Here is a 26,092-nt window from a genome sequence, read left to right on the forward strand (position 1 = left end):
TTAATGGGTAACATGATTATTGAATTTTTCAAATAATATTCAATATTTCTTAACATTGTTTTTCATAATTTAAGGACATAAAGTACATTACATAAAGAAAAGACTAAAAATCTAGATCTCGAATGGGTTTAGACCGGTTTTTGCGGTCGTTTTTGTGGGGTTTGCAACCGCTATTGGTTGTGCTCGTCGTTGTTGTTTTGGCGACCTCTGTTAACGTGTCTCTGCCACTCTTTCTAAGGTTGCCATTGATGTGTGGTTCACCAGTTAGTGTTCCGGTTGGAGTTCAGATCTGCGAATTTGGTGCTTGCTCCGGTCGTTAGCTTAGCTTCGGTTAAGCTCAGGTTCGGTTTAAGTGGTTTCGTAGATCGTTCTGAAAACCACCATCGGCATCGCCACGATGGCCAGTTGCTGTTTTGGTCCTTTGTGTTGCGAATTCGATGAAAAATCACACCAATAACAAACTTGATGTGTGGAGCAAGGGATAATCAAGCAACCAAAACAAAGTGTATGGAACAGTTATAATCACAAGCCAAAAGTAGAAAACAACGAGATAAAAGAAGAGAGAACACAAAAGAATTTGTTGACCCAGTTCGGTCCAAATTGACCTAGTCTGGGGGAGAGAGCAGCCCTCCGTTTTACTATATGATGAGTAACGTTACAAAAGAGATGTCAATGAGTTACAAGAATAAGTCTCCCGCCTAATTCTACCCAAAGCCCCAATCTTTTCCCGTAACCAAGAGACTCAATCCTAATAGTGTTTCCCAAGGTGAATCAACCCTCAAACCCTAGTGTTTGTTGCCAAAGAGACAAACTCTATACAAACCCTAGTTTTGTTGTTGCCTTTCTAAACTCTTGTTTCAGCCCCCTCTATCTCAAGGTTTACTCTAATACAAAGCCTATATTTATAGTAAAAGAATCCCTCATAAATTGGAACAAAATCAGGCCCAAAAATACGTTTTATTTTTCTGAATCTGCGCAAAATCGTACTCCGATTTTGCCAGATCGTGCTTCGATTATTTATGAATGAAAGTGCCAATTCTGCTCCAAGAAATCGTGCTCCGATTTTGACAGCTTCAGCAAACTCAATTTCTCCAATTTTGAGTCAATTTCACAACACTTTGCAAACACCTTGGTTGTTGTTGCGTTTGTTGTTGTTTGGTTGTGTTTGGATGGCACCGCCGTGGTTTAGCGTGTCCGACAATGGTCTGTGGCTTTTGCTAGGGGTAGTGTTTTGTAAAAAGGATGGGAAGAGGAACATAGGTGTTGCTATTCGTTTTTTGGATTTGTTTTGGTGGAGGGTCTTGGGAGACTTATGGGTGTTGATGTGAGGTTTTGTACGGTGTTTTGGGGTTGTTATGGTGGCTTGAAAGAGCGATGGTGAAGTGTTATAGGTGTTTGCTTGGGCTTACCAGTGGTGGTTTCATCTATTGGGTCGTGTTGGTGGACTCTTGTCGCTTTTTGGCTTGGTTGTTGTTTACTCCGGCGCCAGACGTCTCCTCCTTGTCACCGGTGGAAACCTGTTTTCGATCTAGGTTGTGTTTCCGCTTCAGACCGGCGTCACTGCCCGTGTTTTGTTGTTAGTTATCATCTTCCTTTTGATTTAGCTTTGGGTTGTTGCCTGTTTCTTGACGAGGTGATTTGACAGTGTAGTCTTTGTCTCTTTCGATGGTTTGTGGGTTAATACTCCGTGGTTGTTTCTTCGGAATGCTATGGTGATGTTTGCTGCTTGCCTTGGAGACTTCAACCTCATTTTCTTGCACTTGTGCATGCTTAACCGTGGTGTTGCAGGGGTGGTGGTGGTGGCGGCGATGCGTTGTGGTAGTGGTGATGAGTGGTGGTGGCGTTGAAGTGTGGTGGAGGTGGGGATTTAGTAAAAGGGATGGTTGGTGTTGCTTAAGTGAGGAGGTGGATGCTTTTATGGTGGTTGTTGTGGGTGATTCCTTTTGGAGACTGCCTATGTTATTCGGGTCCATATTCGTTGTCGCTACTTCTTGTTTGGGTTTTGGGTGGCCATGGTGTTAAGGGTGTTTTTGAGGGTGTGTGTCCTTTGAGCTGAGCTTTTTGTTCCTTCTTGATTGATATGTATGAACCACCGCAATCTTACTTTTTGTGTGCTGGATTCTGGTGGGCCGGTTACTTTTGCTTCGAGATCGGAAGTTGGCGTTTAGCTCTATTCTTGTTTGGTTGGCATTCTCTGGTGGACCGGGGGTAAGGGGTGCCCGTCTGGTTGGGTCCTGAAGTCTGCTGGGCCGATCACTTTTGATTCGAGATCAAGAGTCAGTTCTTTGGCTCAAGTTTGATTTTGGGCTTTTATGGTGTTCTTTCGGTGATCCGGAGGTTGTGAGGTGGTGGAAGTTGATTGATCTTTGGAATAGTCACTCAACTTATGGGATACGACTGAAGTGTTTCATTCAAAGGGGGTTATTTTGGGTTGAGTAGTGACGATGTGTGGTTATGAATTTTGTTTTTTCAGTGGTGGTTTCGTGAAGGGGTTTATTCGTAGGTGGTGATGTAGTAGGGGTTTTTATGGTGTTTATTTTTCGGGTGTTCCACCTATATACGGCTCCTTTCGTTTGTACTTATGTTTCACCGGTCTCTGTTTTGTCTTGAGCAGAGTTCTGATTTTTAATAAAATTTGCTGATTAAAAAAAAAAATCTAGACAATTCAATGCAACCCTGATATTGTTCATTTGGGATGACTTACCAATATGCCACAGTTACAACTGAACTTTCATACCAGCCGCCATATATTTTTCCCTTATTGTCAATTGAAGGTCTACCATCTCCTGATATGGGGAATCCAGATGGAAGAAGAGGCAATAATGAACAATCTTCTCCACGTATTGCACAATTCATTTTTTCTGCATCAATTAGACAATATATATATATACCAACCCAAATTCCATATAATGTGTATACCATTCTTGTAGAATTCTCTGATCACTGTTATCTTCAGGATTTAATGTCTACATCACATAAACAATTGAGATGAATATAGTCTTATTTACTTCAAGAATAATTTCATGCAAGCATGAATCGTATATAGCCAACAAGTTGCACAATCTTATGACACAATCTATGGTATTTTAATTCTATCAAACATTTATAGATCATTGTTATGAGACTCTAAAAGTACATTATTTTATATATTTCCATATGGAGTTTAACTCAATTAATGTATATTCACATTACGAAATTGGTATGAACATTTTCCAGCCGTCCTTCTGAACCTTTCGATGAAGTTCGTAGCTGATTCATCCCTCTTGTTTCAAATTCATTACATCGGTTGTTGTAACCTCAGGTTGATGCCCAGTAGAACCTATCATTGAAACATATTCTCCTGTATGTGCCCAAGTTCAAGTTTGTAACGAGTTTGGTGGGAGAGAGGAGGAATATCACGTAAAAGTTGTTTCTGTCAATCATAGAGGGAGCAACTATAATTTGTGAAATTCATTCTGATTTCCCTCACTTCATTGCACAGTGAATTCACCTTTCAATTAATTTCTATGGTTGATTTTCCATCTTCCTAGAAAAAGGTATACTAACACTCAACAGTCTTAAAACCTCTAGGCAAAGGCACCAGTGTGTTAACCTAAAAAATGCATATAGGCCTGTATATATTAATATATTATATGAACAAAAATAAAAATGCGTATATTACATGATCAAAAGTTTACTTAACCTAAAAAACTAACACATTGTACATAATTTTTATTATTTATGCGTACGTAGAAAAAGCCTGTATATATTAGTAAAAAAAAAAAAAAAAAGGCATGTATATATTGTGCTATTGTAGATTTTATTGTACGCAAAAGCTAGACACTCGATTCTTGGATAACTTTGTTGATGATAGGTCTTGCTTTGCACATTGCTTCTAGTGGATTGAGCTTTTGCGTGACGACCCCTATTTTATTTTCTGTCATATCTACTTCTTCATCATTTAATCTTTTCCATTCAAAACACTGAATCAATAATCCCAAACTCAATGCCATTGTACGATGTGCTAAACCTATTCCAGGGCAACCCCTCCTTCCAAAACCAAATGCAATTAACTTGTTTGCTTCCCCTTCTTTTTCAAATCTCTCTGGCTTAAAACATGAAGCATCACTCCATGTTTCAGGATCTCTTTGAATGGCCCATGCATTAATCAAAACTATCGTGTCACGTGGAATAGTAAATCCTTCAATATTGCACTCGTTTGAAGAAAAACGAGGCAATAATAATGGAGCTGGAGAGTACAACCGAAGTGTCTCGTAGATAATGTTTTGAATGTAAGAAAGATTTGGAATGTCTGACTCTTCTACCAAACGATCATACCCTATTTGAGTGTTCAGTTCATCCTTTGCTTTCTTCAATATATTTGGGTGATTAAGTAAAGTAGCAATCGCCCACTCTAGAGTCACGGCTGTTGTGTCAGTTCCAGCTAAGAACATACCCTAAAAATAAAAATGCAGAAAACCAAAAAAATAAAATATAAAAATTGAAAAGAGTAGTTTTCAATAAAATATATTTATCACAGTAGACTCCTTAATTTAGTTCGCGGCCGGGTTGTAAGTAAATTCCAATCAACTATTTTTGTGTGTAAAATTCAGTCGGCCGTAACTATTGTCGTTTTTTTCAGTCAAGTGAGCAATTTTGAGGTGTCTATTGTGCAACTATCTAATAGAAAAATAACAACACAAAAATAAGGGTCTGGACCTACGCAATAAATTGAATCATATACACCCCAATTAAATCCTCATAACATTGTCTCATTTTTTACCCATTATCTTTTCTAGAATATGTATATATGAAATATCATTAAGTATTCAATAAAATATTTAAAAATATATATAATAATTCTGATATATATTTCGTGGAAACGTGTCCACGAGTATCCACACAATATCGGTATCTTGACTTCATACTTTAAATGTGCTTGATATAATAGTAACAAATAATTTGAAATGAGGGGCGGATCTATTCAAGGGCAATGTGGGGCTAAAGCCCCACATGCCACTTCCCTAATTTTTTTTTATACATATTATAAAAAGGGTAATAGTCATTTCGGTTCGTGAATGTGTAATAAATAGTCATAATAGTGTTTCAATGTATTAAAATTTTAAAATAGTCCATGATTTTGTACATTGTTAGTCATAATAGTCTCTGAAGTGACAATAAATAAGTATATTGAAGGACTAATATGACAATATTAATGAAATATTTTAATGTTAGAGACTATTTTGACTAACAAAATGTACAATCGAAGACAATTTAAAATTTTGATACATTTGAGAGACTATTTTAACCCCATATGCATCAAATGTCTAAATCTGCCCATGATGATACACTGCAATTAAAAAGGGATAGATTTTACGGTGATTAACTCAGAATTACTTTTGGCTAGTAATTACATGCATTAATCAATCTCAGTGTTCTATTTAAGATCCGTTAGCTCATATTACAATTTCCACTAAATTTAGACCATTAATAATCTTCACTATTAATTTGAGTTGTTACCTGAAATCTAAATTCAAACAATAGAAGTATGTCTCTTTTTTCAAAGAAAGACTAAAAAAATAGAATAATTGCTGAGTTGTTACCTGAACAAGCCCTTTGATAATCTCATCAGAATAATAATCAGGTTGAGATTTCTGCAGAGTCAAAAGATGTTGTAACATGTTATTATCACCATGCTTCCCACTTCTAATCTCTTCAACAATTCCTTGCAAAAACGAATCACCTCTCTTCCCAATATCCTTCATCCTCTTAACCAAACCATCAAAATCAAACAACCTAAGTAAAGGCACAAAATCTCCCATATTACTCGCCCCAAACAACGGCATCATCTCATTTATCATCTCTTTAAACTTCTTCCCTTCCTCCGCATCACCAGCAACCATTTTTGTCATAATCTCAAACGTCATATCGGTTAGCCTCGTCCTCAACTCAACACGAGTGAACCTCTCACTCGTGTCTTTAGCAAGTTTTATTATAAGTTTCAACGTCTCACTCCTTCGCGAGCCAACGAAGGAGTTGAGACGTTGCGTTGAGAGGATGTCAAGGGTGATGATGCGACGTAGGTTACGCCAGTGGTCGCCATATGGGGCGGAGTCTAAGCTTGTGTAATTGTAGAAGAGATATTTTCCGGTGAGGAAGCGAGGTCTGTTCGATAAATCAACGTCATGTTTTGTTAAACATTGTTGAAGTAGGGTTTGGGAGGAGATAACAACAACACGACTTGAACCAAACCATAGGGTGAATATTTTGCCGTATTTTTGTGAAAGGTTGTGAAGGGAACGGTGGAGTGGGAGGTTTATGTTGTGGAGGTTTCCTATTATGGGAAGAGATATTGATGGACCTGGTGGAAGGTTTTTGAACTTTCTTCTTTGGAGTAAAAGTTTCAAGGTTACAATGAAACTAAGGGAAAGGAGTGAGTAATATAACAATGGTGTTATTACTAACATTGTATTATATTGGTTATTGTGTTTTTAGCTGAGTTTAGAGATATCGATGCTTGGTTTTATAGTTGAGTTGAGGAATATATTGAGAAATGAAAACTGAACGAAATTTGAAACAGGTGGAGAGATATTAGAGGTTGCCAATTTATCAACAAAAGGACATTGAATAATGAAAAGAGAAAAATAAAAATGTTTTAATTTTCTTTGTTTTGAGAGAAGAAATGTAGTAGTTTTTTTCAAGAAGAAGAAGGAAATGTCTTAGTTGATGATGCGAGATAAAGAAAAAAATTTTATTTTTATTTTGTTGGGTCTTATATTGTATTTCAACATTGATGCTCAGCTGATCAAAATCAATGGAGATGTTTACTTTTGTAAAAAGAGCTGAAGCTATCAAAAACGTCATTTTGAAAGTTGAGGGATAAGACCACCGGTTTGTAAAAGTTTGGAGTACATTTTTTCAATATATCATAAATTTTTTATAAAATAAAACATTTGATATGAAGGGTCGATCTTAACATTTTGAAGATCTAATCCTAATTTTGGACTCTTAAAATTTTAGACATCGATATTGATATATATAAAAATTTGGGCCATTAAATACTTTGGAGCACCTTAAAATTTGAGATTTGTCGATATAATTAAGTTCAAATTTTCGTAATTGTAAAAAATTTAGGCACATATTTCTATTTAATGTTTATGTGGAATTTGGATTCTTAAAATTTCGAGGCCTTGTGTTGTAGCACAACTTGATCGGTCTTGCTTATATGTTGTTTAAAACCCATCAAGATTAATGATATTAAATAAGAGTGCATAAGACATTAATATAGATGTAAATAGTACTTCTTAACTCAGTTATTAGAGACAATGCATAATATATGCAAGGTTTAAGGTTCGAACACAACCGCCACAAAAATACGTCAATAACATATTAACATAATAATTAACATTTACCGGTCAAAAAAATAAAAATAAAATAACATATCCAATAATTCAAAAAAATTGTAAAACTTTACACCTATGATCTATATGATACAAACTTTCAATCTAATAGTTTGTTTTGTAAAATATGTATTCCGTTGACGGCAGATGTCAACTGTTATATTAACACCAATTCTCATCCATTAAATTATTTGATCTAATGGTTTGTATTTATTCCCTAAATCACTGGCATAAGGTGACCCACACACTAGTCACACTCACCTCATGATTATCTTTATTCTTGACCCTCTCCCTTTGAAGTCCAACATGGTTCCATGAGCTATCCTGCAATTCATCATCAAATTTCTTATGTATAGGCCAATAAAGCTCCTTTAATTTTGCGAGAAGATATCAATATCTATAGGATGCTTAATTATATCAAAGTAATCATGAAGATTCAACACCCTTGGGAGCAGTAATTGGGTGGGAAAATTGTGACGTATTTGAATCCATTTGTTAGCATTTTAGGTTTTTAACCATGATTGAATGGTTAATAAAATACCATCAGGTAGTATCGTTCGTTCCAAATGAATTGGTATTAGTTAAAGTCAAAATTTGAGATTGTTGGGAGTATAAATAAATTTTATGGTTTTGGTAAACGAAAACCCATTAAACTGAATTGCTGCCATTGTTACTTGTTAGGATTTAGGGAGTAAATACAAACCATTAGATCAATTAGTTCAATGAATGAGATTTAGTGTCAATATAATTAGGGGTGGGTATGTTTTGGTTAACCCAAAAAATCGAATCGAACTGAACCGAAATTTTGAAATGGTTCGGAAAAACTGAACCGTTTCAAGTTTGGAGCTAACTGAACTAAACCAAAGTTATGGTTTGGTTAACCATTTGCTTACCTATTAACCATACCGAACCAAACCAAAACAAATATTTTTTATCCAATAAATAAAACCATTTTTATTATAAAAAATAACAAATTAAAATTAAAAGTTAGAATAGTTTATTTTAAAAAACAGCTTATTCAAAAAAAATTATTTTATGAAAAACAATTATTACGATCTCTTTTTAAAAATAGCTTATTCAAAACCACTTATTTTATGAAAACACCTTATTTTAAGAAACAACATATTCAAAACAGCTTATTTTATGAAAATACCTAATTTTAAAAATAAAAAAAAAAACAGCTTATTCAAAACAACTTATTTGATAAACAGCTTATTTTATGAAAAACAACTTATTCAAAACAGCTTATTTTATGCAAAACACCTTATTTTAAAAAACAGCTTATTTTATGAAAACAGCTTATTTTTGAAAACAGCTTATTCAAAACAGCTTCTTTTATGAAAAACAGCTTATTCAAAACAGCTTCTTTTATGAAAAACAACTTATTCTAAAAAGCTTATTTTATTACAAATAGCTTGTTACGATCTCTTTTTAAAAACAACTTAATCAAAACAACTTATTTTATGCAAAATAACTTATTCACAACAGCTTATTTTATGCAAAACAACTTATTTTAAAAAATAGCTTATTTTATGCAAAACACCTTATTTTAAAAAACAGCTTATTCAAACAGCTTATTTTATGAAAACAACTTATTTTAAAACAACTTAATTTATTCAAAACAGGTTTTGAATAAGTTGTTTTTTTGAAAATAAGTTGTTTTTAAAATAAGGTGTTTTTCATAAAATAGGTTGTTTTTTTAAAATAAGTTGTTTTTCAAATAAGCTGTTTTTTTTAAAATAAGTTGTTTTTTTTTAAATAAGCTGTTTTGAATAAGCTGTTTTTTAAAATAAGGTGTTTTGCATAAAATAAGCTTTTTGAATAAGTTGTTTTTTCAAATAAGCAATATTGCATAAAATTAGCTGTTTTGAATAAGCTGTTTTTTTTTTTTTAAATAAGTTGTTTTCATAAAATAAGCTGTTTTGAATAAGTTGTTTTTTCTAAAAATAAGCTTTTTAAAATAAGCTATTTTAAATAAGTTATTTTTTTGGAAAGATCCAACAAAGAGTTCAAGTGGTTTCCTTAAAAAAAAAACAGTTCAGGTGGTTTGGTTCGGTTCAAACGGTTCGGTTCAGTTCAAGAACTGTTAATAAATTAACGGTTCGGTTCAGGAACCATTATAATGGTTCAGTTATTTTTGGTTCGGTTCATGGTTCTTTTACCCACCACTAAAATAATCGTTGATAAACCCTAATTTTCTGAAATGATTCATTTTTCATGTAAACATGAAATTTTTATACTCCCGGTCTGAATTTTCATGTACTTATGACAATTTGGCCTAAAAATGAGTGAATTTGATTAATTTGACACAAATTGTGATTTTGATTACTTTCGAAGAATTTGTGAAACAAAAACATGATTTGTAAAAACATACAACATGAATGTTAAAATTGAAATTTCGGGAAGCATAATGCTTGATATCGCGACAACTTTTATCACGAATGTTTCACAACTATACAGTATAAATTGCCTTTTTTTTCCCCACCAAATCCGGAATTTAGGTGATTGAGCGGTTTAGCCACGTTTTATTAAAGCAATATTGCACTTCGTGGAATTTTTGGGAAAAGAATTGTGGCTGGATTTAGCGGCGCTCTTTCTCAAAATATACAACATGTTCGTTGCTTCAAGAGTTTCGACTCGGACGAAACATTAGATTTGGCCGAAGTTTATCCTACTCCGGATAGTTTTTCTGTTTTCATAACCCATTAGGATGGTTTCTATATCACTTTTGACTTTTTATAATTCCCTTTAAGTGGGACATATTTATACCACCCATATAGGTGGTATGTCAAAAACACTTTTGTGGGGTTTAATTAGATCAAGGTCTATACCCTTCCAATTCTTTGTATTTCTCTTTTTTCATTAAATCTACTTTTTATTTTGATTAAAAAATAGTGATGAAAACTATTAAATTTATAATTTAATTCAAAATACAAAAATTAATATAATAACTATATTAAAATAATATCATTTATATTGACTTGAGTAGGCCAATTTGATATGCATCAAGGAATTTTCTATGACATGTAATCCGACCTTTTTAGTTAAGTATTTTTTCCGTTTCTATTTTTTACATATAAGTAAATTTGACATTTTAGATTCATTCAATTAATAATGTATGTGGTTCATAATTGAATGAATCTAAAAGTCAAATTTGCTTATAATTAGAAATGGAGGGAGTAGACTTTTAAAACAATTTTATCTTTCTCTATTTTAAACTAAACTCTGAATTAGTTCAGCCTAGTGTCAGAGGAAAATGTGCTTGGCACTGGCTGAGCTAAACAATGGTATACGAAATGAGGCCTAAATATATAATAGAAATATCTTCTTTTTTTCCTCAAAAAAAAAAAAAAGAGAATTTTTTTTTTTTAAGTCATCCATAACAAAATAGTATAACATTAATCATCAATCCAAGGTTGTCTTCAAAATAGAAACTAAGTGAACTCGGTGTAACATAAAGTGCTGACAAAATCCAAAAACTAATAGTATTTCAAAATAGCAGACAAGCCTAAACTCAAGTTTAGCATTCACACGATCAGGCATAATTCTGTTCTCTAACTTCAACTTCAGACTCAGTTCGGTCAATCTTAGTAAATTCTCACTTACTGCTAACAACGATCTTTTGACGGTTTGGGAACTAATTAAACTTTGCACGACGGAGGGCCTCCTGAACATGGTGGCTGTTGTTGTCCTTACAACGGACTGAAAGAAGAACCTGCCCACTCTAGCACAAACACCATGTCGCTTTCCAAAAGCACCTCTCATGGAGAGTAATTGTTTATTTTGTTGTCAAGTAGTTTAGTTGATAAAATTCTTATATATAAAAATAGTTCTTAAATCTTTTAAACAAATTTTTGAAGAAAAAAAAATTGTTGCAAATTTCCTAATTAAAAAAAAAAAAGAGCACAAAGACATCTTATGATAAATTAAGACATTTCAAGTGTGTTAACATAATTCATGAATAGGAATCCAAAAAAAACATAATTCATGAATACTTGCTTAATCCCGTTTAGATTTTGATAAGGAAAACTCAAATTGATTGGGTTTGGGGATTTTCCGTTTTTAAAAGACGTAGGTGGATCGATAATGAGAATATTGACATTCATATCAAAATTGTTAAACCGAACATCGTGATCAGGGTTTGAATCTCAACTCCTCCTGTGTGTATAAGTTTTCAATGACACTTACCATTTCGTCTATCAACAAAAAAAAAAACATTAATATGTTTATTTTTTTTTTATAGGCTTGCCTTAAACAATTGTTTGCTAATTTTTTTTTAAAATCAAATTATTGAAAAGGCATAATTATATGCTTTTAATTTTTTTCAATAAAAAATTACTAAATTGCGGTAAAAATTCATGCGAAAATGGAGTGGGTGGCAATACCTGTGCCCCATCGGGTATGGGTCTAGGTACTATTTTTGACCCCACTCGAAGATCGGGTTTAGAGAGGAGGTAGACCAAAATTGTCTCTGTCCTGAATTGTTGTCATGTTTAATTCCAGTTGTGTTGGCACTCTTGACCGTGACTTATCATTTTTTCTATGGTGACTGAGATTTGAACCCCAGACCTTATATATATTATGCATTATCCTTATCAGCTGAGCTTAGCTCACGAGGACCGTCACTTATCATTTACGATACTCTTAAAATATTATTAAAATAAAGAGAAAATTACAAAAGCATTAGCAGCAATATCTTGAAAATTCAATATGACTAAATAAAAATGCAAGTCAAAAAGATGTTATCCGAGAATTCCAAATACCACCCTGTATACGGTATATCTGTATTTACGTCATGCAGCGGAGAAAAATCTCAATTCATGATAATAATATTTAGAATTTGCAGCCAATACCGATTAGCCATTGTAACGACATTAATTTTTTTAATTCAAGTTGACCTAAAGAGTAAAAGAGGTAAATCTGATTATATGTGTTTTCTTCTTCTATGAATACATTGTGAAATTTTGGATATAATTATATAATATATTATATATCAAAGATTAACTACACATGAATACTGAATAAAAGATAAGTGACTAATAAATTGCATCGTCACACTTTTTTAAATGATAAAACTGATTCTCCTAAACAAACATCCATAGACATAAAAAAATGTGATATTGTTTTGTATGACTCTTTAAATTCTAGGTAAAAGATGAACTTTTCAAATTCATACTTGGGAAGTAGTTACTCAAAAACAAAAAAATGGAAGTAGTCCCGGAAAGCTTTGAATTCGCTGGGATTTAGTCACATCATCGTCATGTGATATGCCTATTGAAAAATCTGCATTGAATTCGCAGGGATTCTGTCACATTATCGTCATGCTGAGAAAATTGAATAGAAGACTAAATTATGATGTTTTGAAAGAAAAAAAAATATATATATAAAGTGAAAATTATGTAGCAGAGAAAAAACCCACGAACATTATTTAATGACAATTAGAGAGTAATACTTGAAAAAACCCACTACTTCTTCCTTTATACCTACTAGTGTTGAAATGGCCACCCGTTTCTTCAAATTTTTTATTATGCTAATGAATATAAATTATAAATAATATATTTAATGAAATTTTGATTTTGATTAATAGTATTTATTTCCAAAAAAACATTATACTTATATTTTTCCAGTGACAACAATAATATAGCAAATATAAATTCTTATCTTTTTAAATGACATCAATAATATAACATTTTTATAGACAAATTTATTTAAGAGTATAATTTTAAGTGAAAAAGTCAGCACAAATCATGTATTTCCTTTATATACTCCCTCCGTCCTAAAATATAAGCAAAAATATTTCATTTTCTTTGTCTCAAAATATAAGCAAAAAATACCAACTTTTATGCTATTATTATGTTTTTTCAAACAAATCATCTTTTCCAATGTAAAATTAAATGCAAATTGCATTCAATTTATTCTTCTTTTTATTTTTTCCAAAATTTTTAATCAATGAGAATTATTTTTACATCTTTTAATGAAACTTATTCCAAGGAGAACACAAAAAATTATACCTCAAATCATTAAGTGTTAGTTTTCTTAATAAGTGTGAATTAGTGTATATGTATATATATATATATATATATATATATATATATATATATATATAAGGGGTGATATTTTGACTCCAAGAGTAAGTGTAATAACTTACTCAAAATATTGACTTTTAATTGCAATTTTGATTAATGGTTTAAAATAATTGATATGGTAGGCTTTAATTTTATTTTCTATTGTAGTCAACACTTATCACTACAAAATAACATAACAATAAATGTCATTTAATTGATTGATTTTTTTTTCTTCTCCCATTGTTTGTTTTTTGTTTTCACGTTAAAAGAGTTTTTGAGGGTTAATGGTAAAATAAGCATTTTAATCCTTTTTTTAGATGTATGTTTTTCCTATGTATATACTTTTTTTACGATCATGAGCTCTTAAAAAAAATGACAACAAAAACTAAATAAAATGGACATGATTATTTTAATTTGTCGTTATTTATATAAGAAAATACACCAATTTATTTATTTTTTATGCAATTATTGTAAATAAATTGGATATAAGAAAAGATCAGGATTACTTCCTCTATCGTATTTTCTTTTCGTGATAGATTAGTACAAAAATGTTTCTTTGCAAACAATATAAGAAAAGATCATGATTATATTGAAGAAACCAAATAAAATATGTCGTATAAAAAAATAGTAAAGGGAGAAGAATAAATATACAATTCTTAATATTTTACTATTGTTTTCTTTTAAAAAAAATATATATACAATTTTTTTTAGCGTAAAAAAAATTAAAGGGAGAAGAAAAAAAAAATTGTGGTCACATAAAAAACTTTGATGCTTATTTTACCACTAACCCTCAAAAATTCTTTTAACGTGAAAAAAATAATGGGAGAAGAAAAAAAATCAATCAATTGAATGACATTTATTATTTTGTTATTTTGCAGTGATTAGTGTTGACTACAATAGAAAATGAAATTAAAGCCTACCATATCAGTTAATCCTAGCTTTTAATCAAAATTGCAATTAAAGGTCAAGATTTGGAGTAAGTTATTACACTTACTCTTGGAGTCAATATATATATATATATATATATATATATATATATATATATATATATATATAAGCAATGTGAGAAATGGTGCGTGAGGGCTTTCTTGTTCTATCTGATTGGATGTACGTTATTCACATACAAGAACAACAAGCACTTATAGGTGGTATTTCTGGAGGCGTTGTGAGACCTGGACACGATTCATGAGTGGTTCTTTCGGGTGTCTCACACGAAGGTACTGCCACTTATCAAGGAAGATCCTCTACGCCGAATAACGAGGAGGTGATCATCAAGCAGGAACATGCTAGAGATAATCCTGATTCAATGAGTATCAACTAAAGTTGCATTATTATGGTGGATGAGGGGTTGTACGATGGACACCTGATTATTAAAAAACAACCAAAGCTAAATATGCATTACAAGAAGAAAAAGGAAGAAAGAGTTAACAATCGCAGATCCAAACTGATATGAAATACAAGTTGATGTGGGACAACCTACTTTATCCAATCATACTAACACCACAAATTGATAAGAAGGTCTTTGTTGACCATCGTACTACCCCAAAAAATACCGCAAAGCAACTTTGGAGGTGATCATCGAGCAGGAACATGCTAGAGATAACTCTGTTAGAACACATAAAAGAGGAAAATATGCCCGTAAATCACAACAATTTTAGAAACATAATTAAACACAAATGAGATCACAAATCAACCAATTAAAATTACCACTAGGTTATGTAAGCCATAATTTCTTTGTAGGTCTTTGGCGAATCAAACTGTCCTAAATATCATGAAAAGATGTCATCAAGGAAATGTCTAAATCGATTAGTTCCTTCACACTATACTAACCAAATATATAAAACACGTCGTTCTAAAATTTCATTTGGATGAACCAATCGCTTCCTTCTCAGTCGATTGGATGACAACAATACTTAACATTATTCACCTTTGTTGTATTCCAGTGACAGAGCCGACCATTAATTTTCTTTACTGATCTTTCAAGAGAGACAGCGTGACATCAACCTGTATCATAAACAGACCAGATTTTCCCATGTTGTAGTACGTTGCAGCTAGCTTGGTGTTCATTTCTACTGAATAAATGTCAATGGTTATGTGGTCTACATTGCAAATGAACCAAACACACCAATTTATAGAAGGTTTTGTGCGTTGTGGACCACAAAATTTGTTGTTGCATTTTGAACCACAATAAGAATCATGTATTTGACTAGTTTGAAATACATAATCTGAAACGTGGCAAAACCTTCAATGCACGAGTTTTTCAGCAGTTCAAGCATGTTTCGTTATAGATAATCTTAACCAATATAAACTGTTTTTGGATTGTATAATTTGAAAACATCCAGATTATGGACGGTGACATTACCAACAAGGTTTGGACGGTTGATGGTGTGTTTAATGCAATTTTTGCTGGTTGGACCATTTTACATGTTCCCTTTTATTGTAGTTATAATCTAGGATGGTGTTCTGGCTATAAATAATATCGCATTCTTCTTCATTTTCATCGCAAAACTCACATTCTTTCACTTTGTTTCTTATTTTTCTTTTAGGGAGGTTAGGATATCAATTTTCATTGTTGTCATTTCATACTATCTCCAAAGTTGCTTTGCGGTATTTTTTGGGGTAGTACAATGGTCAACAAAGACCTTTTTATCAATTTGTGGTGTTAGTATGATTGGACAAAGTAGGTTGTCCCACATCAACTTGTATTTCATATCAGTTTGGATCTACGATTGTTAACTCTTTCTTCCTTTTTCTTCTTTTTTCGACACAAATAAATGATATTCATTCATTCAAATTGATAGAGTACATCGATACAATACAAATCCAAATCCGCTAAAAACAAAAAGGATGAATCTGTGAACAAACTCATATCATCCATGTTAATAGCATAAAACGACAAAGTATTTATGCCTACAAATATGACTATATTCATGTCTCCGGAATACTCGTGTCTCCGGATCTGCAACGTTGACAACGCCAAAGTCATTGTCCTTGATCGGATCTGCACTTGCTCAAAGCTATTCTTTCAACCTGAATCAAATAAACACCGCACTAAGACGGGAAATCAAAAACACACCGCACAAAGACGGGAAATCAAAACAAACAGAGTCGTTCAGAGACGACGAAATCACAAAAACAAACGAAAGAAAACAAAAATATGTGAAATCACTTATTCAACTACGATAGAAGGAAAAACAATTTGGAGGGGTGATTTTTGGGCCAAAATTGACCCTATACTGTTATTACTTATTAGAGAATAAAAAAAAAATTAGATTTAGTAGTCCCAAAAAGAGGTATGGCAGCAAGCAATTAACCGTTTCTGCTATTGCTTTTTTTTAAATAGACGAGATGACAAAACCATCATAAACTCACATACATAAAGTGGAGGTATTGGGGTTCGAACCAGGGTCTTGACGTCCAACCTAACAATTTCGATATTTTTGCTAGTTGAACTACGACTTATGGGATGTTTATGCCATTGCTTTTACTCAGGTCCATTAGACAAAAATTAACAATTGTTGCGCAAAAAAAAAATTCACCACATTAAGACCATCTATAATGGGGTCCTTCCCCTATTTAGCACCATGTTAAATAGACACCCCCATTGTAACATCAATAAATATGGTGCTTATAAAGATGAGTGCTTTTATAGGCACCCTTTCTCTCCTATTACTCATGGGTCCCACATGTACAATTAATTCTATTTTTTTCATATTCAATTATTTTATTATTTTAATTAAATTAATACTTCAATATTTTTAAATTATAATTAAATTACTTCAATATTTTTATAATTTATAATTATTTTTTAACTTTTATAATTTATAATTAAATTTTTCCTCTCTTATTTTAATGTTCGTTTTTTTTTTAATTTATAATTAAATTACTTTAATATTTTAAAATTATGAATGAGTATATATATTATTGTTAAAATTTAAGAAAAATGTTAACGAGTGTCATTGGGGCACTCTTTAAGAACCATAATTAGTAAATATATTATGAAAATGCAAGTAATCAATGTCTTGGAAATCGAAAAAGTTTGACTTTTTAAGAGAATAATTGCTTAATTTGGATAGCTTAAAGAGTGCCGCGGGGGCACTCGTTAACAAGACCCAAAATTTAATGATATCAAGTTATTGTCGGGACCCAATTAATAATTATTTTGAGGTGCTGGGTTGGAGAGACCGAGTGCTTATCAAGTATTAATTATAAAACAGATGACGTGTGCAGTCGGGACCCGTTTAAGCATCCAAATGGGGTGTTGCATTGTGGTGGTCTAAATTAAAGAGATTATGAAAATAACTAAGGTTAATTATGGAAAAATAGTGGTTTTCAATTTTCTTTTATTGATAGTAGATTAATTCATTGGTATCAAAGAATGCTCGACCAAACACCGACTTGCAACATTAAGAATACGATTGAGAGCATTGCGCTCAATCCCCCCGCCCCCTACAGCTAACAAGTACGTCAGATGGAATAATAATAATATTTCAGGTGCTATTCTTAATGTGGATGGTAGTTGCCATGACACTCATATTAGAACCGAGTTTGGTGGAGTCTTGCGTAATGACTAAGGGTATATTCATTGCGAGTTTCTCTGATTTCATTCCAGGATCATTTGACATCTTGTTGGCCGAGCTTTCTGCTATTTATCACGGTCTGATCATGGCGAAGGATTTGGGTTATACATAGCTTGTTTGCTACTCGGATTCTCTTGTTTGCATTAATCTTATAAATGACCCGATTGAGACGTACCATATCTATGTTGTTTTCATCCAAGACATAAAGCAATTGCTTCACCATAACAACGTAACGGTGCAGACTTCATGACAAAGCTTGAGGTTTTTTTTATATTTTTTATATTTGATCTTCTTCTTCATGAGTCGTCTCCAACAAGTCTTGTCAATCTTCTCAGAAGCGATGTCGCTGACACTTTGTTCAATAGGGAATAGTTCTATCTTTTTTTTTTGTCTTTGTCATTGTAACAAAAAAAAAAACAATTGCTTTGATTTTTTTCATGAATATGAGTTCTGTCTTTTTTTCTTTGTCTTTATCATTGTAACAGAAAAAGATCGCTAATTTTTTTTTTTTTGAAACAAGGAAAGATCGCTAATTATTGACTCAATCTGTTAAAGAAATTAAATATTATTGACCGCAATGCAACCTCAATTTTTTCATAGCATGCTTGGTTGATCTTATGAATTATAAATTATTTTCTGTCTTTATATTCCATGATGACCATTTTACTAGCGCCAAAAAATAATAATTATATATTACCACACTAGTATATTGATTTTTGACCTTTGACGATAAATTAATCTATAATTCCCTTAAAAAATAAATCAATCTATAGTCATAAGGATATGCTCGTGGTAGCTGGGGACGCCAAAATTTTGAGCTTGCCACCGGTCCCCTCCATCGAAACTAAGGGTGTTCGTTTGTAGCAGTATTTGGGTCACTCAGTTGTTTAGATTAATAATTGAATGCATTTATTCAAGATCAAGTGAGAAATACAAGAATTATAAAATAAAAAATTAAAATATAGAAGAGAGAAATACAAGTTGTGGATGATAAAAACAATTTTTTTTTAAGCATGGATGATAAAAACAATTGAGAATAGCGTAATTGTTGTCTTCATTGTGTTTTTGTTGAATGACAAATGTTAGTAATTAATTGTTATATTATTTCTTAATCTATTTAGATTTGTTTGATAAGATTGGTTTGATGTACTGGAGTGTATTTCTTTTAAGGTTTTATTTCGATTCTTTTTGATGTCAATTTCAGTGGATTAGTTTGACATTTTCAAAAAAAATTGTTCGATTTGTTTTTCTCTTATGTCCCAATTTGAACCAAAAACCTTCAAAACGATTAAAGTCAGTTTATTTTAAAATTTTTCGCATTATTAATTTTGAGTTAAAAAATCTTAAAATCTACATTGAAAGAATATTTGCAAGTGTGATGTTTGAAGACCAAACACACCGAATCTTAAAAAGGAGATAAACCATCTGTCCTAGAATAAATGTCTTATTTATAAAAATAATTCGTTTAAAATAAATGACATATTTTACTTTTCAATTCAATATTAATTATCTTTTATTTAAATTATACAAATTTAAATACTAATTTTACCACTCCCAATTTAATATACTGTCATTTTATGTTTATGATAATAATGAATGCCATAGTACTTAACAAGAACTCTCTCACTCTCTCCCCTCTCTCAATTTTCTTAATATGCATGAAACAAATAAAAGACTTGATTATATTGAGACAGAAAAAAAAAACTATTTTTGTGAACGTAATAAAATAATGGATCAAACGTAAAAAAATACTATTTTATGTACGTTATAAAGATTTTTTTTGAAAATGAAGGACGTATGCATTAAAAAAATGATTCTTAAAGTCAAATTGATGACCTTTATTAATATATTTTTTTATAAAGGTAAATTTTTAATTCGTTTGTTCTAATCTATGAAGTCCATATATGTAGTACGAATACGATACGATACGGGTACGCGGATATGCAAAATTTTTAAAATTAGGATACGATACGGTTAAGATATGTTAACAAAATATTTATACTAAAATTTATATGCATGTAAAATACTTAAAAAAACATTGATTATAATACTCCTACATGTGATCAAAATATAAAATATAAAATTTTCGTATAAATTATATTCTATTTTCATTCATATGTTGGGAGGAGGAGTTGGTAGTGAAGATTAGGAATTTACTTACTGATGTTACTTTGCAGGATACTGAATCAGATGTTTGGCTTTGGCGGCCCAACATTGGTGATGGGTACACTGTTCGTGGTGTGTATCAAATGCTCATGCGGCAGGAGATGCACAATTATGACGTTGTTTCGGATGCTCCGTGGTATAAGAGTGCTCCTTTGAAAGTCTCTATTTGCACGTGGCGTCTTCTCCGCAATAGATGGCCAACAAAGGATAACTTGGTGCGACGAGGTGTTATTTCTCATGATTCCCAATTATGTGTTACAGGTTGTGGACAAAATGAAACAATAGACCACTTAATTATTCATTGTCCTATTTTTGGTGATCTCTGGCAACAAATTAAAACTTGGATTGGTGTGTTTTCTGTGGATCCTCATCAGGTTTTGGACCATTATTATTAGTTTGTTTATTCTTCAGGTGGTTATGCTCCAAGAAGGTTTTTTCTTCATTTGATTTGGCTTTGTGGTATTTGGGTTCTTTGGAATGAAAGAAATAATAGATTGTTTGTCAACACAGCTAAAACAACATAGCAACTTCTTGAGAAGGTTAAGATTACATCTCTCAAATTGTTGAAAGCAAAAAATGTGTGCTTTCCTTTTGGTTATCATTTGTGGTGGCAGCATCCCCTTGCTTGTTTAGGAATTGACTGATGTATTATTCGTTTATGTCTTTTGTGGTTTGATTGGAACTATTTTGTAACCTTGTTTTGTCTCCTTTGGCACTCCTTATGCTAGGGAACAAAACTCGTTGTTAATATATCTCATTTTGACTTGTTAAAAAAAAAAAAACATAATTTTTTTTTTCCAAGATACGTCTCTGTGAAGTATCGTATAAGTATCCGTGTGTATCTATCGGATATCTTATATTTTAAAATATATATTTTAAATTAAAATAATTAGTTCCGATACTCCGTGGATATGTATCCGAGAGTATCCGTGGAGTATCGGTATCCGATACGTATCCAATACGGATACGTCTCCATTTTGGAGTATCCAAGCTTCATAGGTTCTAATCCTTTGGTCTTTCTTTTACTTGTGACGAGTCTATCAATGGCTACAGAATATATATTTTATGTTTTTGACGACATGGTTTTGACAATGGTGTTGTAGTGTTTTGTTTTTAAAGTTTTTTTTTTTTGAAGAATTAAAAAAGGAAAATATTAATGGAGGCGATGGATCTTCTAAAGTATAAGGTGTACTAAAGAGACCATCCTAAAGTACAAGGTAAAAGTTTTTTTATGGGAAATGTTAACGAGTGTTTTAAGGGCACTCTTTAAGGACTTGAAATAGTAAATTTTTATGAAAAATTGTGCATTCAATGCATCGGAAATTGAAGTGTTAAATTTTTTTAAGAAATAATTTTTTAATTGGAAAATCTTAAAGAGTGTCCTAAGGGCATTTTTTTTATTTAATTCTTTAGTAAATACTTTTAAACTGTTGGTGACTATATTTTTTATACGTTTATTCAAAGTCTTCTTTTGCTTTACTTTGGAATAGTTTTGGAAACATATTTGACCAAATGACAATATGGCATTCATGCATGGGGAAATGGTGGCTTACTCTATCAAAGCATGACAGCTAGCGCCTACGTACACCGTCATCGGTTTCATTCCCTCACACAAAGACACACACCTATATAGTATAGCAATTAACAACATAAATTATCTCTAGTCGACGGCAATTTCTCTAAGAAAAATATAGAGCAATATAAGGAAGTAGAAAAATATGATGCCAGAACTGTACCTGTACGTATAGTCTATACTGGCGTGCTAACTCAGTTTATTTATTCTAGAAGTTGAATAGTATTTTTTTCTATAACAAACTATTTCTAGACTGTTTTCTTAAGCAGACAAAATGAAAATAGTCATTTCCCTGTAAAAATAAAAATAAAAATACATTCTCTGATCATTATTATAATAAAAAATTAATATTTTAAATTAATTCAATAAATGATGTAAATGAACTATAATATAGACTACATACATCATTTATTGAATAAATTTAAAAAATACTTTTTTTCATATAATAATGATCAGATGAGTTGAGGTTTGAAACCACCCCAATCAAAGTGTTCGCCTTAAATTTTTTGATATATTTATCCGTTGAGTTAGAAATTGTAAACATTATGTGCGAAATCATATTTGTTGAAGATTAAATTTAATATGAATAAAATATATTAAATTATATTCAATTGATATACACAATATATTGTAATATGTAGAGATCAAGTTGAAATCACGAACACAAATTTATTCATGGTGAATTTCTAGTCCCCTTACTAGTTGGAGCATGAGAAGAAGCAAATCATTCATGGAAGACTTTGAAAGGACCATATCTATCATATATACTTTAGAATCCAATTTAAATCAAAATTTCGAACTGCTTGAATTCCAATTCTGACAGCTCACAACTCTGCCAAAACCGAGTTACAAGCCAAGCTTGTTATAGAATCATCAGAAGAGATGACCATGTGAGTCTCTAACCAATAATTCATACTCGAGTTAGTAATAAATGAGTCATCCACCGTAATATTATAACAACCATACAGAGGCAGGATCCATAAACACAAGAAGTGGTGAAAATAACCTGATCCTCATCCTGAACGCTGGGATAAATTCCATGTTGGACGTGGACGTGGTTGGAGAGAAAAAAAAAAAAAAAAAACTCATTTCTATTCTTTCAGATTTCATTGACTTGTCACCAATTCTAAAAAAATATCAACGAATCTATTTAGTTTGTTCCAATATTATCTTCAAATTAGCTCCAATCAAATAACTTGAAAACATTGCTTAAACTATCCGAGTGAATGGACGCTGTCCAAAACACGTTTATTTACAATATCTACTGTAAGTGTGCAAAATTCATATAAATTACATTAAATTTATCTGAGACTTACATAAAGTAGCTGGTGTGGCTCATTCATGGTTTTATTATATGCAAACTATTTTTTAATATATGTAAGAAAAACTTAAACAATAATCATTTAAAAATAAAACTACAGGAGTAATTTTGTTACAGAGGTAAGTATAATTATATAAATATCTTTGTAAGTGTTTTTTAAATTCGAAGATTTTCTCTATCTTAGATTGGAGCACATTCTTTGCACTATAAATTTTTCCATAAAAAAATCATACGTGCATTTCTTTTCCATTGATGACTTCAGTTTTGTATTGAAAAAATAACAAAATATTGTTATATAATATATTTTTTTTGTTCAAATTGGCACAATATAATAATTAACGATTAGCTTATATTGTCACATTATATTAACAACTAACAATCAATAAATATATTGCCACATTATAAATCAATCAATAAAATATATTGCCGCATTATATTGACAACTAATCAATCAATAAAATATAAATATTGGCGACTAATGGATGCCATTTTTAGCTTAAACTAAGGATCAGTACATAGACGCCACCAACCATTCTATAGTTTCCAACATAAAATATCCAATTTTCTTTGACCGGATAACTTCTACTTTTATTCTATGTAAACTTATTTGTTTGATTTCTGATAATTTGAAAATGACAATTTTCATGTTTCTACTCTAACACTAGTTCGCATAAATATAATATCATTTTAGGATGTAAATGGATATCCATGGATGCGGAGAGTGTGATATTCGTGTCCGTTCCGTTAGATAAATATAAAATTCATACTCTATCCATATCCGCGCGGATATCCGTTTAACGGATAATCTGCGAATTTTGAGGTAATCGCGGGTTTATATAGATATCCGTGGATAACATTTATAATAATAAAATAAAAAATTTGTTTAATTCTTTTTTAGCTAAAATTTAGAAACAAAGGTTCTTCACATGCATTTTCTTTTCTTTTTAACAAAACATAATATTCATACATTACAATAACAACAAAGATCATTGACTCAACAAACACATATATAAAGTCCCTTACATTAGCTAAAAATAAAGTTCTTTGATTTAACAAAAACATAAGTAAAGCTCATCATATTCAACAAAAACAAAGCTCTTGCTTCAACAATCCCAACCACTTTCACTTCATTTTAAAGGAGCGTAATAACTGATAACACTCACAATACCTAAGGTGTTTTCTCAGGAAGTTGAATGATATTGAGGTTATTTATGTAATTTCCTCGGTTTAATAGCGGATATGGATAAATGCGGGTGTGAATACCATTAAATCCGCATCTGTATCCATTAATTAGCGGGTAGTTAAAAAATCTGTTTATTTTATCCGTGAATATCCATTAATGTATCCGCTCCGTACCTGTGGCGGATTTTATCCGCGGATATCCACGGGTGCGGATTTTTTTGTCATCCCTAACCATTTTCTTGACGTAATATTGATAATAATACCACCATCGGAGAGTTGAATCTTACACCAGACCCTAGACTCGCATAACAAGATGAATTTAATGTTTAAGCTTCTACCGAGGATGATACTTATATTTTTTTTTGTCAAGTAGCTTAGTGGCTATGAATTCACCTTTTTATGGTACTTCTGCCCCTGCATATAATATACAACGTCCCTATTAAACGAATTAAGCTCACGAGACAATGATACTTATATAGAAAATGCTAACAAATACTCTTAAGAGCACTTATTAAGAAGATTAAATGAGAAAGTTTATCTTAAAAATTGTGTTTTCAACACTCTGAAACTTTAAAAATTGAATTTTTCTACATCAAATTTAAAATTTCTTTCAACTTTAAACTTTTTAACTAATGCCCTAAAGGCATTTGTTAACATAACCCTACTTATATTTATATATGAAAAATAATGAAAGTAATTACCTTTAATGATGGGAATCTAAGGAAAAAAATATTAATAACCCTACTTAATAGTGTCACTCTTTACAAACTCATTTCAAATCTTATCTTTTCTACACTTTTTCATACACAACTCCAATGTTGAAATTGGTATATATATATATATGGAGAAATGACAATTTTTTGACAACTTTCTCTCTCATACTCACATTATTCTCTTATTCTCCCTCTTCCTTTTTCTCTCTCCATTGTTTTTGACCAATGAAAAAAGAGAAAAAAGAAATTATCACAAAAATTGTATCAAATAATTGTTTAAATATCACTACTCATATATATGATAGGTGTCTCTACTTATGACCTCATTTCAGGTCTTATTTCTATTATACATGAGACTTGAATTGTTCCCGTGAGAAGTGTCCTTATGGCTAGTACTTCGTAAGAGATGGGCACCCTTTTGTTTTCTCCTTACATGAAATAAAATGAAAACTGATATTTATATAATTATTATAAGACAACTCTATCATACTCTTAATGTGCTCTTACTCTCTTTCCTCTTCTTTCTATCTCTATTATTTTTGATAGATTATAAAAAGGAAGAAGAAGATTGTTACAAAATAGTTGAACAAATTAAATATTATTAAGTCACTTGTTATATATTTAAAAAAGAAAACAATTAATAAGTTTCATGTAGGATCCTTAAAAAAAAAGATTTATGTAGAATTTTTTTAATGCTTCAATATGTTTAATACACAATTTTTAAGATAAAATTTTGGTTTTAAATTTCTTAACAACAGTTCTTAAAATACTTGTAAGCATATCTCATAAAATATATAGTGTACAAATTTTTATAATAACTATTTAAAGTGCTTAAAGAATATCATTAGGGCACTCATTGTATATAATCGGCCAAAGCTGCACAGCACATAAATTACGAGTTTATGCCTTTTTTCCTTATAAATAATATCAGCAGGTTTGAATGGTTGTATATTTTAATTGCAATGAATTCTACAAAGTACAAAGTAGTAAATGTAAATAATAATATATACTATATGAAAAGTGTCCTTCGTTTGAACAACAAACGTTGAAGTTGATTTTGGTGGCTACTACTGAGTAAGTGGCAGGAGTCAAGAGCAGCCTCAAATTAAAGAC

General features: G+C 31.3%; 1 protein-coding gene across 1 annotated transcript; it reads right to left on the minus strand.

Moving 5' to 3' along the window:
* Nucleotides 1–3,616: 3,616 nt before the first annotated feature.
* On the minus strand, nt 3,617–6,560 carry LOC25493448 (isoflavone 3'-hydroxylase-like). Its single transcript, XM_013601947.3, has 2 exons — nt 5,583–6,560; nt 3,617–4,436 (listed from the first exon to the last, which is right to left on the minus strand). The coding sequence occupies exons 1-2, from the start codon at nt 6,444–6,446 to the stop codon at nt 3,816–3,818; spliced, it is 1,485 nt and encodes a 494-aa protein (XP_013457401.1). The 5' UTR covers nt 6,447–6,560; the 3' UTR covers nt 3,617–3,815.
* Nucleotides 6,561–26,092: the final 19,532 nt, after the last annotated feature.

Source organism: Medicago truncatula, chromosome 4 (genome assembly GCF_003473485.1).
Source record: "Medicago truncatula cultivar Jemalong A17 chromosome 4, MtrunA17r5.0-ANR, whole genome shotgun sequence".
Lineage (NCBI taxonomy): Eukaryota > Viridiplantae > Streptophyta > Magnoliopsida > Fabales > Fabaceae > Medicago > Medicago truncatula.